This window comes from Xiphophorus hellerii, chromosome 4, assembly GCF_003331165.1.
Source record: "Xiphophorus hellerii strain 12219 chromosome 4, Xiphophorus_hellerii-4.1, whole genome shotgun sequence".
NCBI classification, from domain to species: domain Eukaryota; kingdom Metazoa; phylum Chordata; class Actinopteri; order Cyprinodontiformes; family Poeciliidae; genus Xiphophorus; species Xiphophorus hellerii.
The window spans coordinates 12,431,574-12,443,016 of NC_045675.1; the positions used below are offsets into that span (position 1 = coordinate 12,431,574).

General features: G+C 37.5%; 1 protein-coding gene across 1 annotated transcript; it reads right to left on the reverse strand.

Annotated features, from left to right (window-relative positions):
* Nucleotides 1-4,855: 4,855 nt before the first annotated feature.
* On the reverse strand, nt 4,856-11,164 carry LOC116718753 (trypsin-like). The gene is made up of 6 exons (XM_032560978.1): nt 6,562-11,164; nt 6,150-6,342; nt 5,891-6,067; nt 5,519-5,580; nt 5,290-5,417; nt 4,856-5,196 (listed from the first exon to the last, which is right to left on the reverse strand). The coding sequence occupies exons 1-6, from the start codon at nt 6,596-6,598 to the stop codon at nt 5,050-5,052; spliced, it is 744 nt and encodes a 247-aa protein (XP_032416869.1). The 5' UTR covers nt 6,599-11,164; the 3' UTR covers nt 4,856-5,049.
* Between the last annotated feature and the right edge of the window lie 279 nt (nt 11,165-11,443).

Here is an 11,443-nt window from a genome sequence, read left to right on the forward strand (position 1 = left end):
GAGAACCAACAAGTAGATAGAAATGAATATCTGGGGAGTATCATAACTTAAACGTAACTCTTAAAGCACCAGGGTTTATATAGAAACATATTCAGATTTTATTTTGTGGTTTTAAATGCTCTGTGTTGAAGACAATGAGAAACTAGAAAGTGTGCATTTCCTATGAAAATGCAAGTGTGACTGCTGAATGCTCAATGCTGAATGCTTTTGGTGAAAATGGCAAAAGTGTTTGAAGCCAATTGCTGAAGACTTGCAGAAAGGTAAGAGAAAGTCCATGCATTGTGACAAACCGAGGTAAAAGTGAAGGCCGCTGGTACTTACACGCATCCTTCGTCACACACCCTGCTGCCCTGCGCCCGTGTGCTGAGGCGAGCGCACATGATCATGGAGAAGATGCCCGTGTACAGAGTCTCGATCCTCAGTGTGACAAGAGAAATCGTCAAATCGTCTGCATTGATGGAACCAAACACAGATTTTAACTGGATAACACTGAATTCACTGCGAATGAAAATATTTTAAACGTAAATCACACTAAAATCAGGGAATAATAAAGTTAGAAACAGAACCTATGAGAGAAAAAGTTTCATGTGCCTGGATCTCTTTTAAGACACATGCAGTGACATCCGCTGTGCTGATATTATTTCAGAGACAGTAATTCATCCAGTGGTTGTATTGACAGGATATACTTGCGTTAATATACCATTATTATTAATATTGTTACTATTACTATTATTAATATATCATTTTCATACTATCAGATAATATCAAATTGATCTCAAAATGACAATAATATTGTTTATCACAATAAATTATACGACAACCTATCGTACAGCCAAAATTTGTTATGGTGACAAGCCTGGCCATAGTAAAGAAGCGACTGCGCTGTGTTTTACAGGATCCCCCTGGCGTGCAGCTGTATGTGTCTGTGAAGGTGGTGGTGGTCAACGGCATTCGCCTCAACAAGTACAGGTGTCAGCGAGGCAGCAACTCCCTGGAGCGTTTGCATCGCACCTGTACAACGCCATTCCCTCACAGAGATGCGGAGTTATGCATTTCCAAGTCAGGATGAGCAGTTTTAATATATAAAAAGAATTCTGACAACACATCATGTTTCACATCCTTGCCTGTCTCCTCCCAGCCCTAGTGCCTTCCTCTGTGTTTGCTCACGCAGCATCAGACGTACAGTATATGCCATAAGGGCCAAAAGAGATGATTGTGTCTTCTGCCCCTTTACATGCTAACAGTCGTGTCTTTAAGGTTTATCTGATTGCGTTTGCAGTGCAGTGGAACAGCCGGATGGAGTCCCTCATGGTTGCAGGTGGACACGGCCAGCAGACCTGGTGCATCGACCCGTGGCAGATTCAAATCATGAATCAGCAGGCTGAGGTGCTGTTTGGTAGAGAGCATGTCCTCAAACCCAACTTTGTTGCTCCGATGCCCTACCCTGCTGAGTACAAGGACTTGGACAAGGAAGAGCTTCTTAGGGTGGAGCACGCCATGTGTCAGTCAACCAGCTTCGCTGCAAAAGATTACTACGCCCAGCAAGGTAAACTATCTAGAAACAGAAATAAGCAAACTAAGCTGGTAAATCTTTATAAGTGAAATGTGAAGTAAATACATGTGATATGAAGTCTACTGTTGACTTTTGTGACTGCCTAGACGTGTTGGTAAAAAGCACATTTTATACTTTGCAGTTGAAGAAGAGCAGAGCCATGACGAAGAGGAGACGGCTGAACAGAGCGATGAAGAGGAGGAGCTGGCAGATGAAGGTGTGGACGTGTGCGGAGAGTCAGAGCAGGATCCGATGGACACCATCACTTGGTCAGAGCAGATGGAGGAAGAGGACAGCCCCGCCCTGCTGGATGTCCTCATGACTCAGAGCCACCTGCAGCTTCCTGGGCTGCAGGAAGTGGAAGCCTTGGCCTCGCTCCTTCTCCAGCTGGCCGATGACACAGACCATCACCTGGTGCCGGCCGACCTCAGGGTGAAGATTGCCTCCGCGGTCGGTGCTTTGCATGAGCACGACAGTTCAGCTGCCAACTTTGTAAAACAATATGAATCTCGGTGGGGCTACACCCTGTTTGGCCGATGCCTGGGAGCCGACACACGTGAGACCAGAGCAGCCCAAAAGACAAAGTTTTCTTGGATGAGGTACCTTCAGGCGGCATGTGTTACTGAAAACAGCCGTCTATTGTACCTCATCATTAAGATGCTCAAGAACCGGCCGCTGGCCTGTCGTCTCACCTCCCCCATCCAGGTTACCACAGCGATCAAAGGGCAGTACAAACACATGGTAGACGACTCCGTATTTTACTGGAAGGGCGGCAACCTGATTCAGGGGTCCTGAGGTACAGTTTTAGACAGGGCTAGAATCGTCACTGCACAGGATGTTACAGTTCACCTATTTTTGTGAACAGCTGCGAATGTGTCTGCACATTGTCTGAAAACTTCTTTAGCAGAAAAACACTTTTTGCAGACATAGAAAAACACAGCAGATACAACAGTAAATAAATGGTAAAAAGTATCAACATTTCCATCAGCTATGACAACAGCAAATCTTTAACGAATCGTGGTGCTAAGCCATTCAGTGATTTAAAAATTAACAGCAGTATTTTACAGTCTCTGAGCTACAGGGAGCCAGTGTACTGACTAAAACTGGTGTGATCTGCTCAAACTTCCTGGTTTTAGTGAGAACTCCAGCAGCAGCATTCTGGATCAGCTGCAGCTGGAGGATTGATTTGTTAGGCATACCTCTGAAGACACTGTTGCAGTAATCGATACGACTGAAGATAAATGCATGGAAGAGTTTCTCTAGATCCTGCTGAGCCATCAGTACTCTAATCCTGGAAATGTTCTTCAGGTGATAGACAATCAAAAAGAATATAAATGTCTCTACATCCAGTTCGAACATCCAGCATCTAAACTCTGCAGCTCTGGAGTTACTATTCCTGATATATTTCTAGAGAACTTTAAACTCCAACAGGACCAAAGAGCTGTGCACAAAATTAATGAAACAGAAGTCACATTAAACAACAATTAACAAATAATAAAAATCCTAATTTAAAAATAACAAAGCATAACAATTTTTATGAAGATACAAAGGAAGTAAGTTCAATAATTGAAAACAACAAAAATCTGGAATGAAAGAAGTTTTAAGAAGATATTTAAAAACAAGTAAAACTAATTAATGGTAGCTTCTGGTTGCCACAAATTTAGCATGAAAATGATAGAAACTTTTCCTCTAATGAAGATAAAAATTAATTGTTAATTTTAATTTTTAATTTTAACACTTTTTAAAGGGTCACATAAAGTTATAAAAAAGAATTATCTTAAAAACATTAACATAAAAATCGCCTGCAAAATAAAGGAGGAAGTGCAAAAATATGTATTTTCTTTCACTGTTAAAATTAAAATTTAAATAACATGTGTATTATGTAAAAATTAACAGAAATTACAATTTGATTTTCAGAAGTTTAAACATGACATAAGGTCTCGGTAAATTTTATAGTAACATCTGGAAAAAGTTAGTACTGCTAAAATATGTCATTAAATAATTTATTGTTATGTTTTTCACTGATATTAAATCAAATTAAAACAGAAAAGAAGGTTTGCATCTTCAGATATGATGGCCTTATTAATTCAACAATCACAAATATTATTGTGATTATATTTGTATTAATTAACAACTTTACCTTATTTCTGCATCAGACAGTTCATGTTGAAAACAATAATATCTGCATGGATATGTTAGATTTATATTCTAAGAGTCTTGAACACATTTACTAAAGATAACTTCAACTTTAGAAACATTAAATGGACAAAAACTCAAACCTTTTCTATCTTTGGAGAAGATCAGAGGAAGCTAAACATTTAGTGTTGCGCTAAATAATTAGCTAGCAAGCTAAGTATTATTTGTTAGGTATATATTTAAATTATTTGGACATTTGAATTAATAAGACTATCATATTTAATGATGCAAACCCTTTTTTCTGTTTAGATTGATGTAATATTATCAGTGAAAAATACGACAAGAAAGTATTTACAGACATATTTTAGCAGTACTTCCATCTTTTTACTTTTCCAGATTTTACTATAAAATTTCCGGAAAACTTCTGTCATATTTAAACTTTTGAAAAGCAAATTGTAATTTCTGAGAAGTTTTACATAATAAACATGTAATTTACATTATAATTTCAACAGTGAAAGAAAATATACTATTGCTCTTCTTCCTTTATTTTGCAGCTAATTCTTATGTCAATGTTTTTCATGATAAATCATTTTTGTAGCTTTATGTGACCCTTTAAAAATTGTTAAAATTAAAATTAACAATGAATCTTTAACTTCAATAGAGGAAAAGTTTCTATCATTTTCATGCTAAATTTGTGGCAACCAGAAGCTACCATTAATTAGTTTTACTTGTTTTTAAATATCTTCTTAAAACTTCTTTCATTCCAGATTTTTGTTGTTTTCAATTATTGAACTTACTTCCTTTGTATCTTCATAAAAATTGTTATGCTTTGTTATTTTTAAATTAGGATTTTATTATTTGTTAATTGTTGTTTAATGTGACTTCTGTTTCATTAATTTTGTGCACAGCTCTTTGGTCCTGTTGGAGTTTAAAGTTCTCTAGAAATATATCAGGAAGAGTAACTCCAGAGCTGCAGAGTTTAGATGCTGGATGTTCATTTCTGATGGAGAATAAAGACAAAAACTGAATAAATGAATTACTTCTGGTGTTCCTCTTCATGTGATTTAAAACTCATGTCAAGTTTTTAGACTCAGTTCAGGGAAAATATCAACTGAACAAACTGAACCATAAATGTAAAGACAATCACCCAGGAAATGTTTCTTTTTCATGCATTTATTGATTTATTTTTCAATTTTCAGGTGAAGAGAAAGCTCCATTAGGGAGGTCAAGATCAGGTGAGAAAAAAAAAACAACTATTGATTTATTCTAATGCTACAAACATGTGGATCAAACTGATGAAGATATAAATTTATATGGGAGAGTAAATTTGATGAGAATTTTATTTCATTATAGTTCATGTTTTATTGAATCCCAGTTGCTGCTTTTATCCACTGCAGATATCCACACACATCCAAGATTGCAGTTGGTTTCTGACATGCCTTTGCTCCACCAAAAGAAATCACACCATAAATCATGTCATTGTACATCGCTGCTCCACCAGTGTCGCCCTGTAGAAAAATTTATATCAATATATTTATTAATGTTGTAAAACAGAAAAGTCTTCTAATCGCTGCAGAGAGATATTAAAGAAGCAAACTCACACGACATATATCCCTGTTCGGTGCTGAAGCAAGGAATATATACCCATACGGCGGCATGATGACGGAAATACGAAAAACCTGCATGTTGACACATTGAAGATGTGCTGGAATAGGAGAATTGGGGGGCACTGTAGAGAAACATGAGAATCATAATCATGTTCTTCCCTCGACCTTCTCTGTAGAGACAGACACAAAGATTTTATTCTCATAACTTCAATATTTCTCTCACATCGCTCATTATTGGGGCCGGCTGTTGTTGTTCCATCTCCTGCCAGCTGAACAACATCGTCTCTAAAACACAAGAATAAAATGTAAAAATACAAGATAATGTAGAAAATTAATTGTTATGAAGAACAATGAAAGAACAGAAAATAAATCCATGAAGGACTTCATCCACTGACACAGGAGTGTCCACCTCCAGTCCTCAGTGTGTCCTACGTCCTTTACATGTGTCTCTGGTCCAACACACCTGAGCTAAATGGGTTCTGGTTCTGCTGGTGGCCTGATTATCTGACTCAGGTGTGCTGAAGCAGAGGCAGCAGGACTGGAGGAGTGGAGACAGAAAACCTGAAGTCATGTTTTTGATCAGAGAAAGACTTACACTTTAAGACGATAACTGCAGTCTGGTAGCCGAGCAAGTGGGACATCTGTTACTGGTCTCTGAAGCTTCAGCAAAATGATGTCATGGGCTGGGCCACAAATCTCAGGAACTTGTTCGATTGACTGAATGTACTGTATAACAGTCCGTGGATGAACTTTTAACACTGCTCTGTTAGTCCTGCAGAAAAGGTTAGATTATAATGAACAGACAAAAAACCTGATCATCTGCAGATAAAACTGTCTTCATGTCTCTTTCCTACCATCCTGGCTCCGACTGCCAGCAGCGAGCTACAGTCAGGATCCACTGAGGGTGGATCAGAGATCCTCCACAGCGGCTCATATGAGTACCATTGCTGCCCTCCAGCCGAACGTGATAAAGACGCTCCGTGTCAGGACAGTTTTGACCTCCAATGATTCTCTTCTGCAGAGAAACATCTGAGTTCACTGAAGCACCTGAAGAAGAAAAAGGAGGACTTTACTCAGAAATCAGGTGCAAACATGGCAACAAGAACAGAAAAAGGCTAAACAGTAAAAGATTAAAAAGAATCTGTTTACATGCAAAGAAGTTTCAGTCTGAAACAGAATCAGATTTAAGTTTGAGAATCACAGAGAGCAGCAGCCTCACTGGAACCAGTGGAAGTGTCTCCAGTGTCTCCAGTGTTTCCGACTCACCCAGCCCCAGCAGCATCAGAACCTTCAGCAGAGCCATTGCTGGCCCAGCTTCCTCTGATTGTCTGCAGTCCTGCAGCAGCTTTTAAACTCTGCTCATAATTTCCTGCTGAAGAGAGACACCAATCACAGGACGGACAACCATCTGTGCTGTCATCTGCATACAGAGAAACTTTAACATCTCATCGTTCTAAAGAAACTTGGAAAAAAGTTTCTGTTCCATTGACAGATTATTTAAATAAAAACAAAAAATTTCTTCCTCTCATAACTAAAATAATCAACCAATGAAACAAAAGTTAATCAATATTAAGGAATTGACTCAATAAAGTAGCTCATAAATTTTGCTGCACAACCTTACAGTGAGTTTTGCTCAAAAGAAAACTTGATTGTAAACTTGATGAAATAAAAATGATTTTCTGAAGAAAGACCGACTCGTTTTTGTTTTCATGTCGATGTTTTTTTTAAGAAAGAACTGTTTGGTTTCCAATCTACAAGAATTCACATCTGATTTTGCTCCCAACAGTAAATGACCTTCTACAAACTGATTCTTTTATTTTGAAAAAGATCAATATTACAGTGCTGAGTGGTAAAGAGCATTTGCATTTGTTGTAGATCTGAAATTACAAAGAATTTGTAATTTCAGTTAGTCCTGCAGTGATTCTTTGCTTTTACAGTTTTTCTTGACTGCTTTGATACATTTGTGAACACAACAGGCTGAACAGCAACACTTAAAGTCAAAGTGACACATTTTGTTAACAAAAGGCTCAAACTGTGCCACAGCATTTAAAATATTAAATGTTTCATGACTGAGAAACAACCCCTGTTAGTACTTCAGACCTGCATTATATATATAACCCATTTCATGGGCAGTGGAGCTAATGTGCTAACAAAGATCAAGTTAAGGAAAGACCTGAATATAATTTTTTTTTAAGAAGTCCTGATGCTACAATGTGAAAAACCAAAAGACTAATGTAACTAAAATGTCATTTGTAAAAGAATCTTGTGATTTTATAGACATGAAATGTTACAAGAAATTCATAAGGAACACTCTGTTATGGACAAAAGGACTCTTTGTCTTTGTTTTATCTGCTCACATGCACACGGCTGCAGGCTGAACATCTTTGAACATAAAGGGCTCGGCACCTTTATCTAGTTTGTCACAAAAGAAATAAACTATTAATAGTGCTACTGGTTTGAAACCAGTCCAGTTCATTTAGAGGTAAAGAAAATATCATCTGTCTGCAAGAAACAATATAGGGGATAAGTTATGCATTTGTCCCATGGTAAAGCCAACAATAGATCTTCTCCTGCTAATGACACATACAGGTAGTAAAACAAACCGTGCAGGTATATTTTTTCTCAAGAAGGGAAGGCAGCAGCTGGGAGAGGCAGATGTTTCTCTGAACGTGGCTTTTTAGGATCCCATTACTGAACCAGGAAATAAACAAATGCTATAAACTTAAAGATCTACAAATCTTTGCAAAATATTATCTGATTGTGTAAGAAATCCGTTAAGATCTCTATCAAAATAGATTTCAAGATCCAATAAAACAGATCTCAAAACAAAGGTTAATGCCACATAAATGCACATAAAGACATAAATGTACTTTGATTAATTTTATCATGTAGTATTTCTATTCTAAATTGTGTATTAAAACTTGTGGATCCTCTATCCAGTGTGAATAACTTCACCGACTGAAGAACAAGCTTGTTTTATCAAACATTCACCAGATGCTGAAACACACCTGCAGTTTGTTGAAAATGAGGTGTTGACATTCACAAATGACATTGAAATAAAATCCAGTCCAATCCAGTCCTGGTTTGAGGCGATTCCTCTGGATCCTATTGGAGGAAAAATATCCCAACTTCACAAGATGTGCTTTTATCTAAACGGAGCTCTGTGGTTCCTCCTATTAGTCCGAAATATCTCACATTGAGGTCATTAAACCGAAGTTCAGATCTACCATAACTGACTGATACCTGCTGGCCTCAGGTTTGCAACCAGCTTCTGAAACCAGTAACCTCCTCCCAGTGTCACAATCTCACTGAGGAAGAAACTTCATTAGGTTTTCTATCACTTTAATATTTCTGCTATAACTGATGGATATTTGCATATGAAATTTGTCAATAGAGTTTCATTTACAATTTTTATATCTTCGTGTTATTAGGTAGATCTCAGCCGGCTGGTGACAAAAAAAGTAGATCTTGGTCTCAAAATGTTTGGGCACCACACAGCAACATTAAACCCATCAGGGAAACATAAACTACATTTGCTTTGCATTGTCCTTTCATGATGACAGTGATATAGTATGATCCGATTAAATATTAGATTCTTGATTAATATGGGTTTTTTCCATGTTGTTGTACAATGTTTTAAGATCTTGTTCAGTGTGCCCCTTTTTAACTTTGAGTCCCTGCCCCTCCAAAGGTCTTTGCACGGCCCTGTGTGCATGTGAGCAGATTAAACAGAGAAAAGAAAAACAGTCCTTTGGTCCATAACATAGTGTTCCTTATGAATTTCTTGTAACATTTCTTGTCTATAAAATCACAAGATTCATTGTTTCTTTTACGAAGGACATTTTAGTGACAGTCTTTTTCTTTGTTTTCTATTTGTAACTGTAGTTAAATATGAGCAAACTGTCTTCAAAAACTCAATAAAGTTCACAGTTTCCTAACATTAAAGTCCAGACCGGATGTTTTCAAAGCATCCAAGTTTATAGAAAGCCAACAAGCTCACATATACATAAAACATGATTTTTAACACGTAAACAACTCTTTATCTGTGAGCTGTACATGTGGTTTTTGCGTTAAACTTCTACAGGCTGTTCTTGAGGAAACATGCAGTGGTTTGTATTACTCAACTCCATTCACACCTGCTTGCAGCTTGATACAGTCTGCAGGGTCAGTGCTGGCATATTTATTTCCCGTCTCGTTTTACTACCTGTCTGTGCAGGTGAAGTTCTGTTGTTGGCTTTATTTCTTACAGATATAGATCACATTTTCTCCGTCTCTTAATGAACTGGTCTGGTTTCGTCTGGTGAATGTTTGGTTAAAACAAGCTTGTTCTTCATTCAGTGAAGTTATTCACACTGGATAGAGGATCCACAAGTTTTAATCCACAAGTTAGAATAGAAATACTTCATGATAAAATTTATGTCTTTATGTGCATTTATGTGGCATTAATCTTTGTTTTGAGATCTGTTTTATTGCATCTTGAAATCTATTTTGATAGAGATCTTAATGGGTTTCTTACACAATCAGATAGTATTTTGCAAAGATTTGTAGATCTTTAAGTTTATAGCATTTTTTATTTCCTGGTTCGGTAAAGGGATCCCAAAAAGCCACGTTCATAGAAACATCCTTATGAATTTCTTGTCTATAAAATCATAAGTTTCATAGTTTCTTTTACGAAGAACATTTTAGTTCTATTAGACTTTTTGTTTTTCACAATGTAGCATCAGGGCTTTTTAAAAAAAATAGTTATATTCATTTTGTCCTTAACTTGATCTTTATTAGCACATTAGTTCCATTTTATGCCAAACTAACTTTTAGCCACATGAAACAGATTTTTTTTTTGATTAGTAAATGAATATATAATCACGTCTCTAATTAGTCAAATCGCAGACTGTTACTCACCGGTTCGTCTTGTTTCTCCACGCCACTGCTCCTCATCCCTTCTCCCTGGTTTCCTCATGGTCTCTTCAAGTCTCTGGCTTGGGTTTATTTTTATTCCTTGTACTTTGTTTTCTGGTAAGTTTGATTTTTAATTAAATCTACAACAGAACTTTTACATCTCCTGCCTGCTGCATTCGGGTCCACACTTCAACCACACACATCATGACAGACGGTGGTAATGCATTGGACTTTAAAGCCACTCTGTCCATCATGGTCAGTTTGGAATGAATATATGTAAACATTTAAATATACATAAAAATTGTTTTTTTTAAAAACACAATAAAGCCTAACTTTGTTACAAAATAAAATGACAACAATGGACTTTTTTCCTTAAATCTTCAAGTTAAGTACTAAAATATAAGAATATTTTTATAGCCAAAATATTTGCTGTAAATGGTGCATATTGTATATCTATAGTCATAGCAATGATGTCAGTAAATTCCTGTCAAAATATTACCATTGATGCATGACGTCCACTTTAGTCCCAGACGTTCGGTGTCAGGTGGAGGTTGAACGGCTCTCTGTCTGTGAAATATTACTACCAGTAGAGCGTTGTGGCAGTCCAACAGCTAGAGCAGAACCAGCATCCAACACCGCCAGCTCGAAGACTTAAATTATTTTTCGGGTTATTTCTTTAGCCTTCTGACCGTCATGCTCTTCCGGGTGAGTGTTGGTAGTTGTGTGCTGCTTTACCTGCTATCTGGCCGCTCCGGATGTCTTTTCCTGCGATGAGCCTCGATGTAGCCAAACTCTGTCAAGTGCTTGTTTTTTAAATGTCATATTAGATTCGTCGTGTTGATGCATTTTGAAGTTCTTCACCCCCGAGGTAATTTTCCACTGCAACACGCAAACTTCCCCATTCATTTTTAGAGCGTTATAGTTCCACACAACATCGCTTAGGACTTGTTGCTGCGTGCTTGCGCAGTGTGAAGGAAAGAGAAGATGAGCTGCACAGGCAGGCTGAGAAGCGTGATCAGCAACAAGAGACTGTGATCGGCGATCACCGATCAGACACTTTTTCACGGAAATCGGTTGATAATGATCGGTGGCCAATCGATCGGCACACCTCTAATAACTGATTATCACCTTGCAGCTGTCCTGCACATAGGTACATCAGACATTCACTCAGATTTCAGTGCACTAGCTGAAGCCTAAGACAGACTGGAATTTGCTCATTGAACAAATAAACTGGGCATGATACTTTCTATTC

Bases quoted from the DNA above. Each gene is read 5' to 3' on its own strand.
- LOC116718753 (XM_032560978.1), bottom strand. From the start codon at position 6,598: ATGGCTCTGCTGAAGGTTCTGATGCTGCTGGGGCTGG. The intron at 5,581-5,890 runs GTAAGTCTTTCT...CTTGTGTTTTAG, and splicing joins TGCAGTTATCGTCTTAAAGT to AGACGATGTTGTTCAGCTGG. The intron at 5,418-5,518 runs GTGAGAGAAATA...GTTTCTCTACAG, and splicing joins CGGCCCCAATAATGAGCGAT to TGCCCCCCAATTCTCCTATT.